This window comes from Leptosomus discolor, chromosome 3, assembly GCF_034619465.1.
Source record: "Leptosomus discolor isolate bLepDis1 chromosome 3, bLepDis1.hap2, whole genome shotgun sequence".
Classification (NCBI taxonomy): domain Eukaryota; kingdom Metazoa; phylum Chordata; class Aves; order Leptosomiformes; family Leptosomidae; genus Leptosomus; species Leptosomus discolor.
Genome location: NC_141393.1, coordinates 33,853,538 through 33,878,371, shown reverse-complemented (window position 1 = coordinate 33,878,371; position 24,834 = coordinate 33,853,538). Strand labels below are relative to the sequence as shown.

The following is a 24,834-nucleotide window of genomic DNA, read 5'->3' as shown; positions in this document are numbered from 1 at the left end:
CAGAAGTGAAGATTAGAAAATTAAATTAAATGTAAAAATTTTGCGTTGTCCACATAAGCACAATTTATATGTGAAACTGACCCTTAGAAACACATTCTGTGTAATTAACCTATTTTGAGTAACAAATTATTATCAGAAAAGGTCAGCTTCCATGCCACAGTAATGTTGTGCATACAAGCATTTTCCTTTCCTTGCTTAGTAGCATGATAGTTTTTTCCTGTGCTTTTTATATCTCTATATGATTTTTTTTTAAATATTGATATTTTATTTGTATTCTTTAATTATTTTCTTAAATTACAGGAATCTCACTTTCATAACAGAAATAAAGATATTTCAAGCTTTTCCACGCTGCTCAGCCAAATTAAGTGAATGCTAACATTTAGTTACCCAGCAGGATACAGAGATAAAGTATGCCAGGGAGAGTAGATGCTCAGGAGAAACTTGATTTAGACTGTATCATTTACTTCCTTTTAAAAACGTAAGAAGACCTACAGTGAATTCTTCACTTTCAATAATCCTGTTTTTCTAATACAAAGCTTCTCATCTACTTTAAATTCATTATGACACTGCAGTAAAATAACATTTACAAACTTAAAATGTACAGCTTTCAGATATGGTTATTACTAAAGATGATATATTATTTAAAGCACTTCACTTGTTATTACCTATAGAAATTTCATTTTTAATAACTCTACTGGAAAAAATATGTAAAACCAGAGATTTTTAAAGATGCCAAGATTATTATGTAATATTATATTTCCTCTCATTATCATTTTCTGAGTCAGTTTGATTTATCCCAGCTTGGAACATTAGACTAGACACAAAGCAGTAGGAACATTCTTACAGTTAAAAAAAGTATATATACATATTTTTATATATATATATATATATATATATAGGTGCACATGAATCTCCTCTGGCTCCCAACTCCATGCCAAGAAAATTTTCCTCTTGTCAGTCAATCGATCCTAATATCATCTTAGAATAGAGGAGCCATTTTGAAGTACAGACTTCTTTTCCTTCATGCTGTTTTAGCTATGGTTTATGTGTAGGTGAATACAAGACCTTTGTGGTTACATTTAGCTTAAGTATTAAGGTTTTCTTTTTACCTTTGTCTTGCTGAACTGCCTAATGTTTTCTGCGTTGTCCGTGTGTTCATTATTTGGCTAAGCAGGCTGTTCACAATTTCTTTCTGAAGTTTTAAGAAATTTCAGAGATTTTCTCCTAAGATGAGATTCAGGCTTAGTGATTTTAGAGACCATTTTAAGTTTCTAGTATTATGAACTCTGTCTCAAAGATGTTATACTTCAGTTTTCATGCAAATGTTATTTGCATCTGATTGCAGCTCTGCAAACTCATCTTGGCTTCTTCTTAGATTGCAGTGTCCAGCATTTGAAGTGTTCTGTCTATTCATAAAATAGGAACAGCACGGGAAATAGCTGTTCAGGTTCTCCAAACTCATTTTTCAATATACCAGAATTGTATTTTGGAGAGACTGTTTCAAGTAATAGAAAACAAATTTTGGCTCCATACTGTTGATCTTGTACTTTACAGACTGTTTCTCATCTATTATTCTGCCATCCATTGTCTCACAGGAAGGGCGGATGCATAGTTTTTCTTGCAAAGGCCACATCGTATAAGAATAAAACAACTGTGCTCGATTTTCATATAATCACAAGTTAAATTGCAACACTGGAAATTGAAGACAAGTACATTTTGCATCTGAAACTATCAGATTCAGCATTAGAGCTCTTGATGCAGTTCTCGTGGAACGACCCTTCCCCCAAATTGTTCACTTTCGCTAAAACAGACTTGCAGACACACTGTAATCCTTAGCCAATATTTTTGTAAAATAACTGCTGGTGTTCCTGCAGCAATACTTGTTACTTTTACTAGTAGTGTTAAATTTACAAAGTGACAATTCCATATTAGCTCATTTGATAAATACTCTTTGACCAGATATGAATCTTTATCTCCTCCTAAAGGCTAAACATTTCTGCATGTTTGGAATTAATTGCATTAACTTCATTAATCTGTTTCATGATCTTAAAGCTCCTACGGGTGTTTTAATCTGATGTTTGAGGTAACTTTCTTGATCAACCCCCATGCTTCATCCTGTAGTTGTGAACTGGAGTTGACTCGTTCACTAGGTTGACTTAAAGCTGTTTGACTGTGATTGTTGTTGCTTGCTTTCTTTCTGGATCACAGATTTTATGTTAGATAAAACTCATAAAAAGTCAAGTAATGAACAGGAAAGAAATAGAGTTTATCTAAAATTTGCTAAAACCTTTTATTGTCCCTAAAAGCATAATCATGACCTTCTGCTGAAGTGGTTAGAAGTTGTAGCCACAGGGAACCTTTCACACAGATTTCGTTGCAAGATTGAAGCTGAAATGAAAGGCCAGATAGTTTACAGCCATTCTTCAGGCTGTGGACCAAAAAAATTATAAGTACTGGAGTAATTTCAAACTGTTAGCGATTAAAGAAAGACTGTCATCTTGCTCAGTGTTCTGTCCATGCAGAGCTTGTTGAAAATTCATGAAATGCAGCATTAGTGACATTTTCAGGGTAACATACAACCTCCTGTAGCAAAGAATTACCTGGAAGTAGAGATTCCACTATTCTGACTTTTTCTTAATAAGCATGTTAATTATATTATGGACTTCCACTCTTACTCCTCAGCTGTTTCCTTAATAGTCGTGTTTTTACATATGAATGTTTATAATACCTGTCACTATTACCAACTTAAAATCTAGTTTTTCTTTCTTACACATTTTCATTAAGCAAAACAAGGCTCTCAAATTCCCAGTTATGTTTTTGTTGTTGCGCCTTCAGGGATATCACACTGGTGTCTTGTTGGAATTTCATAAGCAGTGTTTTCAGTGATGAAAAATAAAAAAATATACCTAGATTTAGCACTTTTTATCTTTTGATCTCAGGGGACCTTAGAAAGGAGTTTAGCATCATCACCTGAATTTTCCTGAGAAGGAACCTGGACACAAGAGGAGGAGGTAGCGACTTATTCAGGTTTTCTCAGTAAGCCTGTGACAGAAATTGAACCTTTGTCTCCTGAATTCTAGCCAAATATTTTCTCCAGCCTACTGTCCTTCTGCACAGGAGCTCAGATTCCAAAATGTTAAAAGACATAAGAAGCAGACGATATAAACAGGTGTAAATGAACACACAACTCATGAAATCCTGGCTCCACTCAAGTCAATGGCAAAACTCCCTTTAACTTTAACAGAGTCAGGATTTTCATCAGGTCAGACCATCTTTTAAAGAAAAACATGCCATATTTACACTAATGGATCTTTCGGATCTAATCTCTTTACTTCTTTCCTATATACAGTTTGATTTGCCATAGGTTCTGTAATTAAACTTGGTACATAATTTGCTGTCAGCTTACATTTCTTAACCAGACCTTAACACCTTTCTTTGAATTCCTTTTAGTTTGAAGAAAAAAATTACGTATTGACTGTGCTGAAATGTACTAAGCTCAGTTTTTATCATCATCATTCTGACAAATCTGTTTTCTTGGCTTGGTTCCTTTGTATTGTCATTATATAGGTAGTATCTTGGCAGCAAATTTCACTGTTACTTATAGACACAGTTCTATGAAACGTATTTTCATTTATGTTGTGGCCACAGAATAGGATGAAGAAAGATTGACTATTGAAATTTGTACGTCTGTTTTGGATTTAGAACATGCATATTTGCTATTAAAAATTACTGATAGCTTTAAAGGTTAGCACGAGTTAATTTTGCTCAATAAGTACTAAACTTATGAATAATTTGTGAATTATTCATTAAAAGTTTAGATTAAGAACATGATTTGCTCCGGACGGTTAAGTTTGTGGTAGTGGCTCTGGCTATTCACTGTCTCATTTTATTTCTTGCATTTTTTTAATGATTAAACTGAGCTTTTTCCTCCTTCAAATAATAGTCTGTGGCAGTGGGAAATGAGAATACACTGAGACATAGAAGACAAGGAAGGGACTTGGTGGCAAAATTAATTCATTTATAATCAACAGGAAAGAATTGGTCTCAGAGTAACCAGTGTCTTTAAAAAAGCCTGAGAAAGAAAGTACTTTTATTTTTCTTAATGCCTGTAAGGAAACTTAGAAACTGCTGTAAGCAGTAAAGTCCATATAGCAAACTGTCACACAATCATAAAGTAGTCTCCTACACAATATATTGATACTGATTTACACAAAGTTACTAGGAGGGCAAATGCTTTCTTGAACAAATTATTTCTTGAAGGCAATATTCTTCCCTTCTCCTTTTCATCTGCTCATCATCTTCAGAGAATTCTGGCTGGTACCTCATTTAATTAAAGTGGTTCGAAAAAGAATACAGCTTATTATTCCTCACAGGAGAGTCTACTCTGTTTGGACAGAAATGGTGACCAGGATCTAAGGCAGGAAATGCTTACAAGAGATGAGAAATTCCACTGAACGTTGCATAAAATTGAAGAGAGAAAGTCAGAATAGGACAATTCTGATGTGTAAAGGCCATTTTTAAGTAGTGGTAGTTTCCTGAGAAGCTGCCTTCTTTTTTAAAACTTAAAAGTATTAATGAGCTGTGCCTGCACCAAATCACAGTATCCTTTCCAACATATCACCTCTAAAAATATACTGCTGTAATGTTAGAACAGTGAACTGAAAAGCAACTGGTACAGAAATCAAACGCATCAACTTGCCATGCAAAAGTTAAATTATTCTTGATTTTGTGTGGTGCCATAGACTGCACAGGACATGTATTTAATTTTCTTCTGACAGCTTGGGTTCAGTAGTTCGGTTTGTTTTCTAACAATGTGTTTTCTATAGATAATATTTCATTCTAACTAAGCTGACATACTGTTGAGCAATAAGGTCTTGGCTTATGCAGTACATGTAAAGCTGTGCTCAAAGTGGTAGATATTGACCTGTCACATGGTAACTGGAACTTTAATATCACATAAGTAAATGAGTCTCTATATAAACAAAGATATATAGTCTACCCTTACTATGAGAGAATTAAGCCTTGCTTATTAAAATTATTTTAGTGGCTGTGACAAAGACCAAAGAATAAAAATTAAGCATTTTTGAGAATACTGTGGCTTTTGGCCAGACTTTTCAAACATTGCATATGTAAGATGAATTTTGCAAGTAAAGCACCAGCAATGTATGCACGTGACCTGTAGTCAAACCCATGAAATAGTACTGGTAAAGTGGAATTATATAGGCTGTACTCTAGGAATTCATAATAACAGTAGCATAACCAGTGGAGCATTTTCAAGAGTCAGTGATGTGATTGTATTGCATACATTTAAGTCTTATTTCTTATTGTCAGAGCTAATATTAAAGTCATACTTCCATTATCCTTCCTAGTACAGATGTGTCAAACATAGTATAGTGTAGACATACACCAAACTGTATCTTTCTGTATTGTAGAGTATATGCTCTGATTTTTTTGTTAACATAATAGGCTAAAGCTAGCAATGTGAAAAGTCTGCCAGTCATTGGCATTAGGTGAGGACAACATATAAATTTTACAAGTACTTGAAAAAAAATGGAAAACCTACTCAATCTCAGCATGGTTCTTGCTAAAAACATTTACCATGTAAGTAGTATGTCCAAATTATTGAGAAGGCACATAACTGTCAGCATTCAGGCATTTTTTATGTCTGACAGTATTCTATATGTATATAAGCAAGTGGTGATTTCTTTTTCTGATGTTCATAACAAATGAAGAGTTAATTTGGGCCTTTCTGCAAAATTATCATGGATTTTCTTTAATAGTAGAGATTCCTTTTCTGGAGGTATCTTGAGGCAGCATAGCTTTGCCTTGCTGTGCTCTGGGTGGCTGACTTTGGAAGACATTTTCATTGATTCAAAAGGTGACAGAGAACTGTCAGGCCTGAAAGACCTATTTCTAATTGATGGTTAATCAATCTTGAACCAAATCAGAAGAAAAAAGAAAACAAAAAACTGGATGGTCCTCTTTCGATTTCTTAACGTACGTGGCTACGTGAGGTTAATTTCTTTATGTCCCACCAGCCAATATAGTCTCTTTTTGTAGGTAATTGCAGCTATGTCTAGGATGGTATAGTGCCAGAAAACATTCCCAGTTGTCAGCATTCTCTATACTGCCCTGTGCAGTTCCTCTCTGCAGCACTCTGTTGGAGGAGGGGTTTGGGCTGGGCAAACCAGTGAGTCACCTCGGCCAGACTCTCATTTGTATATCAGGTGTATTTGTTTTCTTCAGTGCTTGTTGAAAATTTATTGCATAGTCTTGGAGTCATGATGACCTCATTGAAATTACTAGTTTTACTATTAACTTAAAATGGAGTCAGAATTATTTTCTTTAATCCTGTTCCAAATTGAAAATATTTTTACATTTCTTGTATTGATTAGTGTTTGCCTAGAACAGATTAACAAGTTCAGTATTAAAACTGGCACCATCGAATCCCGTACCAGAGGACAGTATGTGTGAAAGAAGAGAGCTCTCTAAACCATGCGGGTCGTAGTGATCCATCTGCAAGTGTCCCCAATCCAGAGATTCAGTAGTTTGCTATATGGATGGAATTTCTTTAACACTCTTCTATGACATCCCTGTAGGCTATAAGCATGACCTTCTGCAGGCATCTTGCTACTGCATGCAACTATTTAAAACTCTTTGGTTGAACCCCAGAATACAAGAGGTGGCAACCTGTTCCATCAAAATCCTTTCCCCACCTCCCAGCTGCTCAATGCTTTATAAGGATCCTGGGCCAGTAATCCTATAAATGTAGGGAAATACATCACCGAGTTAGCACCTTGTACTTTCACAAAAGCAGATGAAGGTTTACTTGGTGGCCCTTAGTTAATAATTACATTAGCTAGAGCAGAACCAATATATTAATCTTAGCTAAATTTGGTTCTTCAGGGTGAAAAGTATGTGCACAAAGCTTACCTAACAGTGTGCATATGATGTGCTTGCCGCATAAAAAATTACTTTCTATGGTGCATCCATTTGACTACCTCATGTACACACCGCCTACAAAATGTCGCCACTAAGACTACCACTGACATGCACATCCTTGGGCAAATTTAAATAGCTTCCTTTATTTTAATTAACCTGTCAGAGAAAGCTTCTTTGTTTTCAACACTTAAAATTAAGCTTGCCCTGAAGACTAAATTTAGCCCTGAAGCCATGATAAATGTGAAGACCAATCACTTTTTATAAGGGTTTTGAAATGCTCTCACAGTTGCAAAGATGAGAGGAAATGCAGACTGCAAAGTAGCAGATCTCAGTAAGAAGCTTCCAGTTTACCTTGTTGCTTTTCTGATTATAAGTGCTTCTAATCTATTTCCTTTAAAACTTCTCCCAAGCTAGAACCACTGAACAGCAAACTTCTGTATTCTGCATCTCTAAAATTAAGCTCTCCTGAGCAGTGGGAGTGACAAGGGAAAGTTTACTAGACAAAGAGACTGTAATATTTCTCTAAATGAAGCATGTCTATATTGTCCTGCTGTTACAAGTGTTACATTTTAGCTTTATTGTCTTCTATCAACATTGATTAAATTACCACTTGAAGCTGGTGTTTTGATACTGGAAAACCATTCCAGAAGAATTTGAAACAGGAAGGATTAGCTGATATTTTAATGTAAGGTAATGAAGTTGTCTGCAGTAATAACTCAATTAAACAGAGGTCCATTTAAATTCTGTGTTGCTCTTATAAACAAGAGTGACGCAATTCACAGTTGCCTGGACGGCTCGGATAAGATCAATTTTGTCTAACTGCCTGAAACAAGTTAACTGTTTTGTTTAACCTAATGACGTAGTTCTTTGTGTTGGGCAACAGACACCTCCAAGGGACTCGTCATCCTATAGTGTATTTTAAAATGGGATTAATAACTTTTTGGAGCAGAGGGCTGCTTTTCATTAGATGCCTAGCTTTTGAGCCATTAAATTACATGAGAATAATTCCATCCTAAATTTAAAACAAAATCTGTTCTTGCTGCAAACCAGTGGGTTTGAATTTTAATTTTCATGTTTTAAAAATGATGTTTATAACAGTCATGGCTAATATTAATGAACCACTGTAAATTCTTGTAAAGTAGGCCTCCTATGCAATCAAATCAGAATTAAAACAGTAATTGTGAGTAGTGTGAATTGTGCCATTCATTTCAATGGACACACCATTTTGGTAGATCTGTGCTGAAACCTAAAGCTGTCACTGTAGGTATCAGCTCTACTAACTGTTCCATGTCTTTTAGAGAAAAACTCAGCTATTAACTTTAATCTGCATCTCAAACAGCCTTAGTGTTGTCTTTCTCATCTAGCTGCCACATTTCCCAGACATTTTCTGACTGCTTGACAAAATTATATAGAAGTAACAAGTACCCAGGTCCTGAAAATGTGGTGGTAGTAAAAATTACATTAATTTTACACTTGACTTTTTTGTAGTTTATCTGATTACATTCTTTATTTTATAAGGTAAAATAATATATTGCATTAAGGAGCTGCAGAATTCAAGGCTTAAGAAATATACGAGGTCTTGAGTTTAACATGCCTATACAATTGATTTGTAACTATTTAATTGAAAAAAAAATCAGTCTAATCACTTTTAGCGCATGAGTTATATTCAGCCTGTAAACTCCTTATTATTCATACACAGAGGGATGTGTCCAATGATTAAGACCCCAAGGATTTGGTTGATAGCATAATCTGCATTTCTAAAGAAAAAATAAGCAGTAGGGTATTTAATTCTTTAAAAGAAAAGTTGTGATGCACATCAAAGCATAACACTGACTCATAGTTTTAAAAACAGTATCTGCAACTTGCTCGCCCATTGGCTGATTCACTCTTATATCCGTAATGTACAGTCTTGATCTAATAATTGCTAATTATGCAGTTGTTTATCAGCTCATTTGAAACATCCTGAAGTTCAGTCTAGCTCAGCAAATTGCTGTGCTTAAGGCGTTTTTACATTCTAGGAAATTATAATATCCCCAGAAGGCGAAGAATTAATAATAAAAATCCTCTTTTGTAAAAGATTATCATTGCAGAGCAAATGGAGCAGATCTTCCCTATCTTAGTGCATTTAATATTCTCATTTTTTTTCTATGAAAGTTTGATGGAAAGACTATGTGGGGATCACTGTTTTATTAACTTGTTAAGAGACAAATTTACTGAACCAGTGCAGCATATTGATTTCAGTGTCTGCTATATGGAAAAGCTGCAATAGTAATGGATGACTTCTAGACATTTCCATATGGAAACCAGCTCATTCTTTAAATGTTTTGTGATCTTGATTTATCTGTTTAGGCTGGCAATAAAGAGTTAATGATTAAAATTACAAGGATGCTTTCTTGTTTATTACTTAGAAATTTTTCCTGCCTTCCAAATTATTTCTTCCTAATATGCCCACCCTTATTGAATCCTTTGCAAAGGATTTCAGAAGCAAATCCACAGTTTGTCTCATGCTATTGGAAACAATATTCTGGCTGGTAGATTTCAGGTTTGATAGGCAATAAACAGAAATTAGAACACTACATGCATCATATTTTTGATCGGTTATCAAACATTATTCAACTGACCAAGCGTGCAACCATCTCTGGAGTGGTGGAGCTTAATATGGTTCTTAAAATCCATCATATAATATAGACAGCTTGATCTAATGATTTTTGTAGTTGCAAACATATGAAGGTAAATATCATACCTAAGATATTTAATGAGGAGGAGAAAGGTAACTGTCAAAACAAATTGAGTTGCTATCCTCTAGGTACTTTTCGTAAAGTTTCTCAAGTCCATAAGCATACCTGTCTTCCAAGTTATAATTTTTGCTTTATATTTTGGGGAAAAAAAATCTTGCTGCTTAATCTGGGACTCCAGTGTTGAGTTTATGTCCATTATTCATTTTGGCATTGCTTGATTCAAGTATTCAGATAAAATAAAGATCTCAGAGAGTATGCAGGCATCTATGGTGCTTCACCACACAGAGTGAGTGATCCATGTAGGCAAGGGCTGAAATCATAGCAACACAATTCAGAAACTAATCCTCATGGATCTGCACTCTTATATTTTTGGACAAATAGAAAAGTTTGTAAGTTTATTTCTCAGCTGGCTCTGTTATATCTCTTAGGAGTCACAAGCTGATTTCTACTAAGAAATCTTAATCATCTAGGCAAAGAGCCTTTGTATTAGCAACATTAAGACTACACAGTTAAGTGATTTAGAGGAATTAATTATGTATTTTTTGGCCAAGCCATCAGAAATATCTTTTGTGCAGAAATGCTTTAATGCACTAGGTGATGACGAATCTGTACCACAGCTAGTTGAAGTTTTTATCCTAAGTTTCAAAAATATGAATAATTACTCCAGAAACAGAAATAAATGTAGCATTTCCAAGTCAGTAAAAGTTACTTCTGACATAATTTTAGATCGATATTTATTATTTTTATGTATATTATCAGCAAAGGAGTTTTAGAAGTAGCAGATTTATGTGTTCTTGTGGATATACAGTGACCTACTTTGTAGATATGAACAGAACTGTGTCTGTAAAAGTATGTAAAGTGGGTCTGTAATGTAAAACGTAGTTTAAAAGAGTCTTATTGAGGGATGCATTGAAGCAGTATCTTTTACATAAGCTCTCAGATATACTAAGGCAGTAACAATTATTCATCAAGTGATCTCAAAGCATTTCACAAAGGCAGGAAAGTGCTTTTTCTATTCTAAAAAATGGAAGTATGAAATTTGGAAACTGATTTTATGAAGCATCAAGAATTGCAGTTGCTCAGAAACCCAAAAATCACACACACAAGTCCTGCCTGAGACTTAAGGAGACACATGTCTTTACAGCACTGGGAGCCCTTGCAAAATTGAATAAAGCATACCTCTATACATGTTGTTCAAGCTAAAAGAAGTTCCCCGAGGACTTTCAGCACCTCAGTGGCAGAGCTGGCAATGGCATTGCTGCCCCTTGGTTCTTTATGCTGGGTCCTTTCTCCTGGACCACCACTTCATCAATGCATTGCCTGAAATGTCAAATCATTGTTGTTTTTCCTATAGCAACATTAAAATAACAGGTAAGGAGAACTAAATATGAAGAGGTGGCTCATTTGAGGAACACTGACAAGATGTGCTGTACGCAAGTGAGCCGGAAGCGCTTTATGACACGTTCAGAACTTGGGAGACTGAATTACAGTTTTAGTAATCATCAGTTCCCCTTCTTCTCTGTCATTTCTTTGTTTAATATATTGCATGGAAGAGACTTATCGTACAAGTTTTATAAGCTTGCAGTAAAAATATAACAACTGTTGTATTAAATTATTTAAGTTGTAAACTATTGCAAAAAGCAGAAAAAGTTACATCGACATGGAGCCCGAAAAAATCATTATGATGGAGTATAAAATATATTGTGCTGATTACTACAGAATTTTTGCCCACTTTAGCATATTGTAAATCTTCGGTTGGCCTTAAGAATGAAACTGCAAGTGGATTTTTCTAAAGGACTGGGGTAGGTCGTTGAAGAAAAATGAAGCTAAAATGAGATTTATAATTTAAAAACAAATCAGCAAAAATGTGACAGCAAACAAAAAATAGCTAAAAGGTCAGAGGAGAGAAGAATAGTGGCAAAGTAAAGGATCAATGAATTTAAAACTTCCAGATTTCCCCTGAGAGAAGGCTAGAATTCTGGAGGAATAAATAAGCAACTTCTATATTTTAAGCAAGTAGATTATTATTTTATTCTTTTGTGCTATGCTCTAAAAAGAGATGTGTAAATAACTTTGAATCCAGCAGTATTGTATTGTTATTAGTCACATTTGAAAAAGCTAGATTTGCCTATATTAGTTGCTAAAATGAAAAAGGGGAACATTTGCAGGAGGACACAAATATATTTAGCATGAAGTTCTAACTATACATGGTAAGATCCAGTTAGTTTTCCTTTCTTCTGCCTCTTTGCTCTTGGTAAGTAAAAAATGAAACTGATTAGATTATGATCATGAGAATTAATAATAATAATAATACTCATTGTCATCATCAACATCCTTTAGCATCTTCATGTTTCACCTTTTTGTCTTACCAGATTTTTTAGAGCTTTAGTGACCCTAAGTGTTTTTGTGGCAGCTTGTAGATGAGTTTTCTCTGCCCTGCAGAGTGACTTGGCAAAGATTCAGCTAGGCTGAGCATATTTTCTTGTCTTCCTTTCTACCAACATGTGCTTTCTGCAAAACAGAAAAAGAGGTGATGGCCGGATTCTAATGAATCTTCCCAGCAGTGGTGTAATTGAAAAACTACCTTGAAAGAGAAGCCTTTTTTAACAAAAAAGCCTACTCATTCAGCTTATGTAGTGTAAAAAATACTGGTAAGACCACTCCAGCGATCATGTTCCAGGGGAAGCGTCATACTCTGTGAGCAGATGTAGATGGCATTCTGTAGCCTGTCCTTCTCACTACCATGTTCTGCAATGCAGCGGGTGTGACATTCCCTGACAAGTGAAGGCCCGTGGCATAAAGTATCAGTGTTGACCAAAGAGAGGGCGGTGTGGGCACCTTTGCTTTACTTTAAAACAGACATCTCTTCTTGAACAATTTATTTCCCTCTAGCAGTACTGTAACATTGTTAAAACCAGAATGCAGATCACATTTTTAAAACAGAAGGAGGCACAAGGATAAATCAAAAGCATGTTTTGCTGAGCCTTATAGATTGGCCTTCTGTTTGTGGGAAAGAGAAAGATCGCCCTTCCGTTACTCACACTTCATGTTTCTTAAAAGTGTTTAAAGCATCACATCCATTTTCTTTCTGAGCATTTTCAATTTCATTAATCCAGTATCTCTTTGAGCTAACATAGTTTTTGGTAGAGATGTGGCATAAGACTCTAGAAGTAGAAACTCCTGTCAAAAGAGCCAGTGTTCAAGCAGAGGAAGCATCGGTGCTGCTGACTGACTGGTCACCTGTGGGTGCTGGCCCACCTGGGGGAACCTAGAACCCCTAAGCAATGGACCAGATCTCGGCAGCTTTTCCATTCACTGCTGGACTACACTGTGTACTTTACCTGTAACCTGTGTGGCTGTAAATCACAAAATGTACAGGAGTTATGGAAGGGAGTGCAGTTTGTATAATTCCAAAAGGCCTCCTCCAAAAGTTAGTTTAAAAACAGCTGTTTAGGACCATGTACTTTTGTGTTGGAACATTCTTCTTCTTTTTAATATATGTATTTGTGTAATAATTTATTGCAGCCTTTTGTGATGCACTGTGGTATAAAATACATCGTAATGTTTATTAAGCAATCATAAGACAGTCAGGTGTATAGCCCCTTGACAGACATGATAGACTGTTTTGGCAGAAAGCCCACAGGTAACTTTCAAATAACCTGTAAACCACCCCAGCTGTTAATGGCGGAAGAATGGCAGCGGCCTCCGAGCAGTGAAGTCGTTTGACAACAAGAGCAGGTGGAACACATGCAGCAGTGCTCCTCTGGGACTGTCCTTTCAACTTCCAGAGATCCAAAAGCAGTCCAAGCAAAAGGATGATTCAGTTCTTGGCAACTGTATTGTTGTTCCTAAGTGTGCTCATCGTGGTGTGCTGTCAAGAGGAAGAAGAGGTGTATGGTGGGTCAGAATTTGGGGTCAGTTGTTGGCTTTTCACAAACGACCTTAACACATCATGTAATTTTTGTACAGTTTTCTGTGAGTCAAGTTTCCTACCTGTCCTACATTCCTTTTTCAGCTCTCTGTTTTTTTGTGTTGATGGTAAACTCTTTGTGGTAGACCTTGTCTGCTATTTAGTGTTTATTCAGTGTCTGATAAAATGACACATAAGTCTTGCTGAAGGCTTTTATAAATTATGCTGTTAATAACTTCATGTTAGAGAAAAAATGACTTGCAGCTCACATCACTATGTGGCCAAGCTTCAGACCTTTTTTCTTTCGTTTTGCTGTCAGTTGACGCAGTTGAATGACTCTCCCAGTCTCCCGTTCCCAAATCTGTAACAAACTATGAGCTCACATTACACAGGAAGCACAGGCAGTGAGATTTATTTGTCATCCTTGGAGGCCATGAAGAGGAACAAAAGCCTTTCATCTCTCTCCTCTTCTTCCTTGACTGTAGGGAATAGGAGGGTACTGATATCTTGGGTCGCTGCCATGCAGGATAAAAATCCGATTAATGTAAATCTGCCAGATCAAGGGGAGGTAGTTGTGTGGCTATCAAGAGCCCACAAACTTCTGGGTGGATCATCAGCAACCTCTGACAGCATGATTTACCCATTAAAACAGAACCTGGGTTTTGTTCCACCTCTAAACACTGGTCTACCCTTCTTTCTAGCCCACTCCAGCTAATTTCGCTTAAGTTGTCAGATGCAGCAGTAATGAAATTTTAGTCATTTGTAGACTTACTCTAGGATTAAATCGGTGACCTCAGAACAAAAAGCGGTGAATGTCATGACCACTCTTTGTTACCTTTCCCAGGCAGCTTTGATTAAACTGTGCTGTGAAGCCAGACCTGGATCAATATGAATGATCTTCATCGACCTAATAATGTATTTAACATGTTCGGTGCACTTTTATCTCATTTTGTTACAATAAATTGTTTACATTAGTGCAGCAGATTGATTTAAAGTTTCAGAGCTCTTTACAATGGTAAACATGTAGAAATAACCTCATTAGTTTGCACACGATACTATATATAAATATGTAATCTACTCTGCAAGCTCCTCAGCAGGTGTAAATTAGCACAGCTACAAGTTACAGGAGTTGAGAATCTGGCCTAGAAACTGAAAACGATTATTCCATCAGTATTATTTTAAATGATGACAGCTTAACTTGACATAAAGCAAGGACCCAGTCTAACAATGCTTACCACAAAGTCTTTTAGAAACCTTTTCTATTATTTGTAGACTAAATTCTCCCACCAGCAGATGTATGTAGTCTCCACTAGTTACATAAACATCTCTTCATAGTCAGGCCTTTTGGATGCACTGTGCCCAGTCCAGTATTTCTTAAACCTATTGGTTTTGGAGACTATTTAGCAGACTTGAATAAACGAACAAATGTGGAAGCTGTACCAAACGTATCATTTGGGGATGTCAAAGCACTTAACAAACACTGTTACAACTGAGTCCATGTGTAACCACTGAAGGACATATTTGCTTCAGTATGTCTCATGACAGCTTCTTAAAAAATATACTTAAGTGAATTTAACACTTGTGAAAGGTGCCAGATTGACAGGCCCTGGAGATAAAAGTTCTTGAATTACCAGCAGGCACAGCTGAGCTTCCCACACACACTGCCCCACCAGTGTCCCCAACCCTACCTGGAGGGCACAGCGACCAACTGTCCTACAGCTTGCAAATCTGTGCCATCCCGTGCTCTTGGACTATGGGCCAAGAGTCAGTAGCTGTAACGTGACCTAAAGGTGAAAAAGCGAGTTCCATAATTACTGCACAGGTGCCGTTGCAGTTGATCATTTTCACACCAAGTTCTCAATTAATCTGGAAAAAAAAATAAAGAAAGTGCACTTTTATCTGATTTTGCGTACAACAAAAAATGTGTGTGTGTGAGCCTCTAGTGAATCCTGCGGTTTTATCTGTCCATGTAGGCACGTTCAGATGATTGTATGAGCAAACAAGGGTGTACAGATACTGTGAAGTGCATTCTTAGGTGCTTCTTGACAAATGGGTCCTTACCATTTCATATGTTTGTAATAATCTGTCTCCATTCATAACTCATCCCTGCTTGGTGTCATTACAGCCCATTCTCCCAAGAGATTCTGAACACAGCTGGCATACAAGTTCAATAACCAGCCACCCCGTAAAGAGATTGGGTTATTACAGGGTTGAAGGATAGCACACAGGGAAAACAGGCTCGTGATCTTTGCAGTCTGTCACGGTTTTAGAAAAAGCACAAGTTCTTCCCTGAGTGATTGTACTCGGAAAGTTCAGTCCTCCATTCTCTTTGAAATTATATTTAGACCTCACTGTGAGTACTGGAAGGGCATGCTAAAGTGTTTCTTTATTTAGTGCAGAAGGTTAATGACATTTTAAACAGAAGTGCACATTTATAACCTCTTATAGACTGATTCTCAACCTGTTTATAGGACATGGCTAAAAACAGAACACTGGAAAACACAAAGCAATGAGTTTTCATGCTCTGCTGTTTTCTAAGCTATAGCCGGCAGCTTGAAAGAATTATTATGGAAGCTAAATCTTAATTCTTTCTACTGAGAAACAGCCATAACTAATGTGCAGAGGAGCTCAGCAACATTTGTTTATCTTTAAGAGAGTCACATTTCTTCCTGCAACTTGCCGTTGATGTCCATGATAACATACCTAATTTGACTGTGTCTGCTTTGGAAGGTAACTTCTGTATATCCAGAGAGACTTAGGTGGCATATAATTGTTTTAGGAATAGCATTTGGGATTGAAATTGTAATTGTTATAAATATCAGTATAAAGCCTCATTTGATGATTATGATTGCCTGATTTGCTTACCTCCTCAGCATTCCCAGTGCATCTGTCACACTGTACAGCTTTAGGAGGAGCTCATACCAGCCTTCAAACTAAGCTGAAGTTTAGTTTCAAAATCTGGGAGGAAGTTCAGGAAAGAATGTGTATTTGGGAGGGTATGTTCTAAGACAGTAGTATCCATGAACTCTGCTTGAATATCTTAGCTCATCCAGTCTCAGTTCTCCTGTGCAAGCTGTCTCTGGAAAAAAGAGATGGACCATTTCAGGCCATCTTCTCCTTCTCACTTCTGTTCTCTTTAGTACATGGTTTCATGTTTTGTCTAGCGTAGTTTCAAATATCCAATGTAGCCAAGTCAGGTTTTGTTTTGGGCTGGGATTTTTGTCTGCTTGTATTTGCATAATACCACAATGGTGTTTTCATTTCATTCATTTTATTAGATAGCTCCTAATTTTAACTATATTATGTTATAAATTCCGCTTCAATCTGCTACTTATTACCCACAAGTACTACTAAGTCTTTTTTCATCAACCACATTTTTTTAAGATTTCTGAGCTAGTAGCTGGCCTTTTGCTTGCAGAAAGGCAAAAGACTTTTCTTGTCTGCTAGTAAAAGAGGAGGAGGGGAATGCCAGGGACCTTCTCCTACAGAATGACAATACTCCATTCCCAGAAAAATGCAGAGGAAGGGAAACAGATGTTTACCTGGTTTTCCAAGTATGGTATACTTGGGCACCACTGAAAACATTACTTAGAAGCAAAGGCTTCCTAAAGTTTACCTGCCCCATTTGAAGCTCCAAGGATGTGTCTCAGTTCATTACTTTTAAAAGTCTTTGTGGATGTGAAGTATTATTTTTAATTTTGTTTAGGAAAGGCCAGAAATTAGAATTCTGTATTAGGGAATGAAAGGAGAGAGGTTTTTTCATGACTGAGTTAAACAGAAGCCTTCAGAAGAATAGAAAGGGGTTGGTTCATTCCCATCTTCATGTAACTTGAAATACATGGTTTAATAAGTGAAATGGATCATAAGCTAAACCCCGCACAGTCCAGAAAGCTCTAATTAACGCCCACAGTGAGTAACTTTTCTGAAATTGGTCTTTAATCAAACTTTACTCTGAAAACAAAACAAGGTATTGTGGCAGCTTGATAAAAGAGATGCATTGCCAAGGCTGACAGGCCCACAATCAAACCAGCACTAAAAATAACTGTTCCATCTACTAATTTTCTTTCAGATGCTAAAAAAATGTATTAGCTACAGTCTAAAAAAACTTCCATACTTACTCAGCCAAGTGACTCAGCTCTAGAAAAGTGAGGTTCCTGTAAATGTTAATGCCCTTCTGATTATAAGCGAGCCCTCTTTCCTTCCCACACCCTCCTGTCGAAGCAGGGGAACAGCAGAGAAAGTGGGGAGGCTGGGAGGGGAAGAGGCAACTTCTGGATTCCTTCAGAGCTGGTCATTTGAGGCCAGCTGTCCCTGTCCTCTTGCTGCTGGTGGTGGAGCTCAGGCATCCTCATTGACTAACTAGTTTGGATTAAGTTAAGCCAATCACTCATCCTTCTTGTATCTCCCATGAACAGTAAGGTTCATGGCTGCTACCTTGCACACTCGCAACTTCTCCTCACTGATTCTGAGAGCAGGAGGTATCAGTAAGGCATGCAGGGAAACACAGCTCATTGTCTCTTCCTCTGCTCAGCTGTTGAGAGTTGCTCCAACTCCTATGGGTACCCATCCAAGACTACAGCAAATGTCATTACATTCTTACCGTAGCCTGCGTAAAAACATTGCTAGAACTGTTTCTTCAGGTTTGGGATAGATTCCAAAAAAGACAAGAAGTCCACTGCACAAACAGGATTAGCAGTAAAATATAGTAAGAATGTAGGCTTCCCTTTATAGCAGATTTTCATCTCAGTACAAGAAAGACATGGACCTCTTGGAGCAGGTCCAGAGGAGGCCACGAAGATGGTCAGGGGGCTGGAGCACCTCCCCTTTGAGAAAAGGCTGAGAGAGTTGGGTTGTTCAGCCTGGAGAAGAGAAGGGTCCAGGGACACCTTACAGCGGCCTTCCAGTGCTTAGACGGGGCCTGCAGGAAAGGTGGGGAGGAACTTTTTAGTAGGGTCTCTTGCAATAGGACAAGGGATAATGGTTTCAAACTAGAAGAGGACAGCCTGATATTATGAATCAGTAGGCAAAGACAGACTGTAACTCACGCAAAACCAGAAGGACCGAGGGAAATTAGTGTAATAACCAGGATAAATAATTAGGAGTGGTTGGTTTCCAAAGCAAGTTCCATTTCCATCCTCCTAAGTTTAGTTATTGTTGATTTTCCTCTTTTTGTGCATATGAATATTTCCCACTTGAAAAAAAAAATCAAGACTGACTTCAAATTTTGTAATTTTGTAAGAAATTTGTAAAAGCATCAGGTAACCAAAGATGCCACTTTTCCCTGGAACTGGTAGGCTCTTAGTATTTTTGAAGATCTAGCTGATAGGTTTTCAAAATAGAAACACAATTATTTACAAGATGTTGACTCCATTTTTTGCTGTGGGCAGAGCAATTTTGAAAACCTGGGCCTTTGACAGGGAAATGACCAACATGACCAACATGAAATAATGTCATCAGGAGTAGTAAAGAAAACCATAAGGTACCCTATGAAAATGCAAGTATTGAACGATGCAAAACGTCCATATTACTGTCATTTAAAACCTTCACAGCTGCAATAAAAAAATCAGCACAAAATCATATTTTGCAATGTGACTCGCTTTTATATTCCAACAGTGTATTTTTGTTTACTGGGCTTGATTTTATTTTGCACAGAAAGGTATTAATTAAAATGAAGCAAGCAAATTGTACAGGTTTTGTTTTAAATCTTATATTCCACTACATCATTTTATATTATCTTAAGTAAAAGTGTGGGAAAAAACCCTGAACTGTAAAAACAGGTAATTTTTTAAAAGCACATTTTCCTTCCTTGCTATGGTTGTAAACCGCAGAGACAGTCAGCTGGATGTTAAAGAAGGGGAGGGGGAGGGTCTCCAGTTCCTCGTGTTTCACCTTTTCATTGCACTGCCTGATCATTTAAGGCAGAGGCTTGTTCCAGACAGCTTTAATTAAACTATGCTGTGAAACTGTATATAGATCAATGGAAATGATCCATAACAAGAGGCTAATCATGTATTTAACAGTGTTCAGTCCAGTTCAATCACCTTCTACTATTTCTGTGGCTTTACATTCATGTGCCAAAGCCCTGAATGTGTATACGTATTTTTTAATCCATCTCATTAGTGACCATATGCGTTGGCTTCAAGGGAGACAAGAACTGTCTGCAATCTGCCAGGGATTTAGGGACATCAATAATTTGTGAATAGTCATGTTGGTACTGGTCGAAGGGTTAAGTGTTCGGCACACCAGGGGCACATCTTTTGGGACTGGAACTCTTAGTCAACTGTTAGGAACCTGATCCCCTGTGACACATCTTTTCAAAGTACATGCTGCATGTCAGCTCTCCGCAGCTGAAGCAATGGAGCTTTATTAGCTCAGGGATTTAAAAACCTACTCTAAGCAATGTAACAATATCTTTTGGTTAAAAAGTGAAGGAAAGATAGTAGTGGTAATATGAAAGTGGTTTTTTATGTACTGGGCTAAATATGATCTTCCTTTTTGTTACCACTTTGCTTTTCAATATGAGCTATTAGATTACTCCTCCCCTGCAAATATCCAGTGAAGCAAGAGTACGGCAGCAATAATGGGGACCTGATTTTGGAAACATAAGTGGGTTCTGTGGCCTCACCTCATACTGCCTAAGTCCTGCTGAAGCCAGTGACAGCACAGATGAAAAAATGGTCTCCCTACTCATTTGGAAGGACCCTTTAGGGGCTCTCAGAACATTGTTTTATCTACTTAGTGTGAAAAGAACTTTTAAAAACAATAGGTTACGGTGTTAGATTGTGCCATGTTATACAGAAGGGCTGGTAAGTCAATGTGAGAGATCATCAAACTATTGATCTCTGTATCCAGTCCTTAAAGAGGAATGGCAGAAATAGATTGTACTGCCAGGATTTCTTGTGAGAGAGGGAAAGACTTTGTATTATTTTTGTTCATTTTAAGTTTTGGTTATGTCCATATCCCTCAGCTGTACCTAGGTCAATAGAAAAATGCATAGTAGTGCAGAAATAAACTCCATATGGAACCTGTGCCCTGAGCTTCTGCTGATCAATTGGGAGTAACCGGGATCCATCTTACAGCAGGAAGTTTGCCTGCTTTCAGCAAATTTCATGTAATAATAATAATTAATGCAGACTGTCACAGGATATGAAAATATGCACAATACACACCACTTGTTTGCTTCTTGCTAAGCAGCTGGTTTTGTTTGTACTTTAATAAACACTCTGTATCAGGGCACGTTGAATAAGACCCGTATCAATCGTATATAGTTCACAGAATCACAGAATGTCAGGGGTTGGAAGGGACCTCGAAAGATCATCTAGTCCAACCCCCCCTGCCAGAGCAGGACCACCCACAGCAGATCACACATCCAGGCAGGTTTTGAATGCCTCCAGAGAAAGAGACTCCACAACCTCTCTGGGCAGCCTGTTCCAGTGCTCTGTCACCCTCACAGTGAAAAAGTTTTTCCTTATGTTAATGTGGAACCTCCTATACTCCAGCTTGCACCCATTGCCCCTTGTCCTGTCATTGGACATCACCAAGAAGAGCCTGGCTCCATCCTCCTGACACTCGCCCTTTATATATTTATAAACATTAATGAGGTCAAATTATTTGAGTTCCTGTCAAAGCTCCAGTAAGCACACTCACTGTAACCCTCTGTCCTTTACTTGTTTTCACTTTTAAGATCAACCTCTGTAAGTATGGCATGCACTGAGCAAACATTTCCATAAGAAATATAAAGGAAATAAAATTTTGAAATCTTCATATTTGAACAGAGTTACATACTTCAGAAAACACTCATGACTGAGGCTTTTATTTATCTAAAAGCATAATTTGCATGAGTGAAGCAAAATATAGATTGTGTCTTTATTAGTGTCACATCATTAAAAAATATACAATTAGTATTGGAGGATTTAGAGTAACTTATTATAGCAGCTAAAATATACAGCTGTCAATTTTTGGATTGTCCCCGCTATGATTACATAGGCTGCCACAGATTTACTAATTGTGCACTGTCTTCTGTGGGACCTTAGCATACAATTTTACTCTTTTAGAAGACCCAGACTCTTCTTTTCAGCGGCAGTTTGCATGAGCAGACTCTCATCCACAGTTTTCAAGTGTATAAAGATGCACATCTGAAGTACAATGTTTGCATGTCAAACTATTTGATTTAGAAGTATAATAAAACATTTAGAGGCATTTGTCCAGATTTTCATCCACATTTCAATTATACATGTAGGCTTTGCTGCAGCAAAGGTGGTGGTCTTTTGGAAAGGTGGCTCTGGCTGGCAACCAAGTCCACGAGGGCATTGTCCAAATGTAAATATTTATGGCCATTTTGGCCACCTCAAAAAACCAAAGAATGGAGTTTTATTTCCAGATAGCCTCACTTTCAGATTTTCCCTTTGAAATCTTTCCTGGTTTTGTTATGGTAGCTTTTAGCACTGTTTCACGGCTTTGAAGCCTGTGAAAAAAGTGAAAGACTATAATTGTATTTTCACAATTTTAATTGAGGAAAAAAAAGGAAATGTGCTTTTAATAGGGTGGAATTGGTGATTTTTGAGGTGGCTCGCCTTTACCCCCTTCCACTTACTGCCTTCTGAGCCAGCATAGCTATAAAGTTTTCTGAAGTTGAAGTTTAGAATGAAGATGTTAGCTGATACTTAATTATCAGGTCACTGCTGAGTATCTGCAATACACAGACAGAGTCCCTTCTTAGACACCACACAAAGAAGTCCTTTGACCTTTGCGGTGACTGTTGATCTTTGGCTCACCCTTGTCTGTTTTCCCCTCTAATGTCAATGACATTAATAAAAAGGAAGCCAGCAGAATTTCACAAGGCTGGTACTGTCTTTGCAATATTTTGTCTGTAGCATTGCCATTATTACATTAATTTATGCTACTGCTGCCAGGTAACAAGAGAGAAGAGTTTTGGCTTCAGTGAATACAATTGCAAAAATCCTGTTTTCATCCTGGATGAGGTAACACTTTGACTGAACTGCCTATTCACAGTTTCACAGGCAGAGACATAAAAAAATAAGCTCTGACAGTCTTCAAGTTCTGCCCTCTTTACACCCTCTCTAGCCAAGATTTCTTAGTGTTATAAAGAATTGCCATAATGAAGAAGCTGCAGACAGAAATAACTTGAACCCAAAACACATGCAGGCCATACCTTACCATTAGGAAACTGTCTTTTGGAGGGTTTTCAGGAGTCTTCTTTAAGGGTTCTGTGTGGCTGGATTTCCAGCATGTCCACTGGGGCTGCCCCACAACCAGAAATGTCTTGATGCTGAGTTTAAATTTTCCATTCTTTAGTTTTCTTCCATATTCTCCTAAGTAGATCTTCTCCATTATTAACTCTGTTCCCGTAATGGACTTCAAATTTACAAACTTCTGGCACACATACCAGTCCCTTTGGAGCTCTCTGTAGCCAGATTCTATATTTTTAACAGTTTGAATCTCTCTATAATTCTAGATACGCAATCTTATATGTGGCAATCCCTGGACCTCCTCCATTATATCTTCAACGTGGCATGCTTCCATTGATTTCAAAGGGAAATCATGTTCATAATGTTTAAAAAAATGGCCCACTTTAACTTCTAGTAGATTGATGCACCAGAGTGAGACTTGAGAGCAGAATTTCATTTACAGACAACTACGTGCTGATCATCCACATATCAAAAATGACAAAGAACTGAATTTCAACTGGCCTTTAGTTATTTTTACTACTGCACTTAGTTTCAGCTTGCTGTATCTGTAATCAACAGACCACTCACTCACACAAGGTTGAGAAACATGCTTTTAACTGTTTTGCTGAATTATGGCCTTAGGCAACATGTAAAGTTAGTCTCAAATTAGTCGACAAGGAGGTGGGAGATGATGATTCTTCCTTCTATATAAAATGAAAACTTAGGAGTTGGATTTCACTTCCTTTTATTAATTGCTACTCCACAATAATTTTAAAAAATGTACTTAGAAATCATTTTTAAGAGGTAGGACACAATAGAAAATGAGACTAAGACAAAGAGGATTAATTAATTGTTTTGTTTCTATTTTAGGACTACAAGAATACCTTGAAAAATATTTGGGCAAGAAGACCCCAGCTCTGATTTTAGTACCTGTGGTGGATTTACCTGGCAAGGAAGTCATTCATATAACATGCTGGCTAAGCTAGCAGTTTAAAAGAGATGAGTTGAGATCAAAACACACATTCCATCCAGGGGAGAACAAAGAAAAGAATTGATCATAACTGTGTTGGATACTTTCATTAAGCAATATTGTTTGATTTAGGCAAAGTCATATTTAGCTTGTTAATAATGATGGCTCATGATATGTGACAGAGTCAGCTTTGTATGAACAATAAAGTGTTCTTTTCAAAATATTGTGCTTTTTTCTCACTTATTTTTAGATATGTTCTGGTAATAGCAGGTGGCTCTTGGGAGATGTCAGTTGCTCTGAATACATCAGTTCTTTTGTTTGATATATTTAGGCCTGTTTACAATAAACTGACTATAGCTTTGGATCTTATGGATGGAGGTGAAACCAGAACATTGGCTCCAATACTGTTGTAAAGACTTCATTCTTTTCAATTCTATGTTGAATTTACTGACTTCAGGCCAACTTATGAAGACCTTATTTGTGGCTAGATTTTAAACCTTTTCTTGCACCAGGTAGAATTACTCAGAGGGCATTCAGGATGCACATTTTACCAAAGCAAATAATGGAGATGATGGCCAGACTGTAGGATTTGCCATCCTGCTTTCTGAGGCAATAGTGGGTATCCTTGTGCTTTACATCTGATAAACAGCTCTTATTAAAGAGCTACCAGTATTCCCCAGGGCTTCAGTCTTCTCCAGAAAATCAACAGGGGTTTTACCACTGCTTTCATTAAAACAGGCCCAGACACACAGATGAAGCTCCTATCAAATTCACTGCAACTGATTATTTTACTCATAACATGATTTAAGATCAGTATAGGAGAGAAAGCCTTTTGGACTTTGCTTGAGGCAGTAAGGCACTGTAGAGAAATCTTATTTTCAGACAAAGGCTATAAAATTAAACCTTCAAGAAAGAGTGTCAAACCTTTGACTTGCCTGTGTTCCACATCAATATATTCTCATTGCTTCTCTTCCAGTGTGCGAGCACTGGAGCTGCATGACCAGCACGCCAGTTGTCCTCCTCTTACACCAGCATGTATCTGAGATACCTTCGCAAGAGTCGGCTGCGTGGCAGTAAGTTTACATT

General features: G+C 37.2%; 1 protein-coding gene across 2 annotated transcripts in view; it reads left to right on the top strand.

Annotated features, from left to right (window-relative positions):
* DPH6 (diphthamine biosynthesis 6) overlaps positions 1 to 23,764 on the top strand; it is a 214,743-nt gene extending 190,979 nt beyond the window's left edge. For both annotated transcript variants that reach the window (XM_086463379.1, XM_086463378.1), the window contains one exon: positions 23,649 to 23,764. In XM_086463379.1, coding sequence (XP_086319505.1) covers positions 23,649 to 23,764 — 116 coding nt within the window. The remainder of the gene's footprint in view (positions 1 to 23,648) is intronic.
* Positions 23,765 to 24,834: the final 1,070 nt, after the last annotated feature.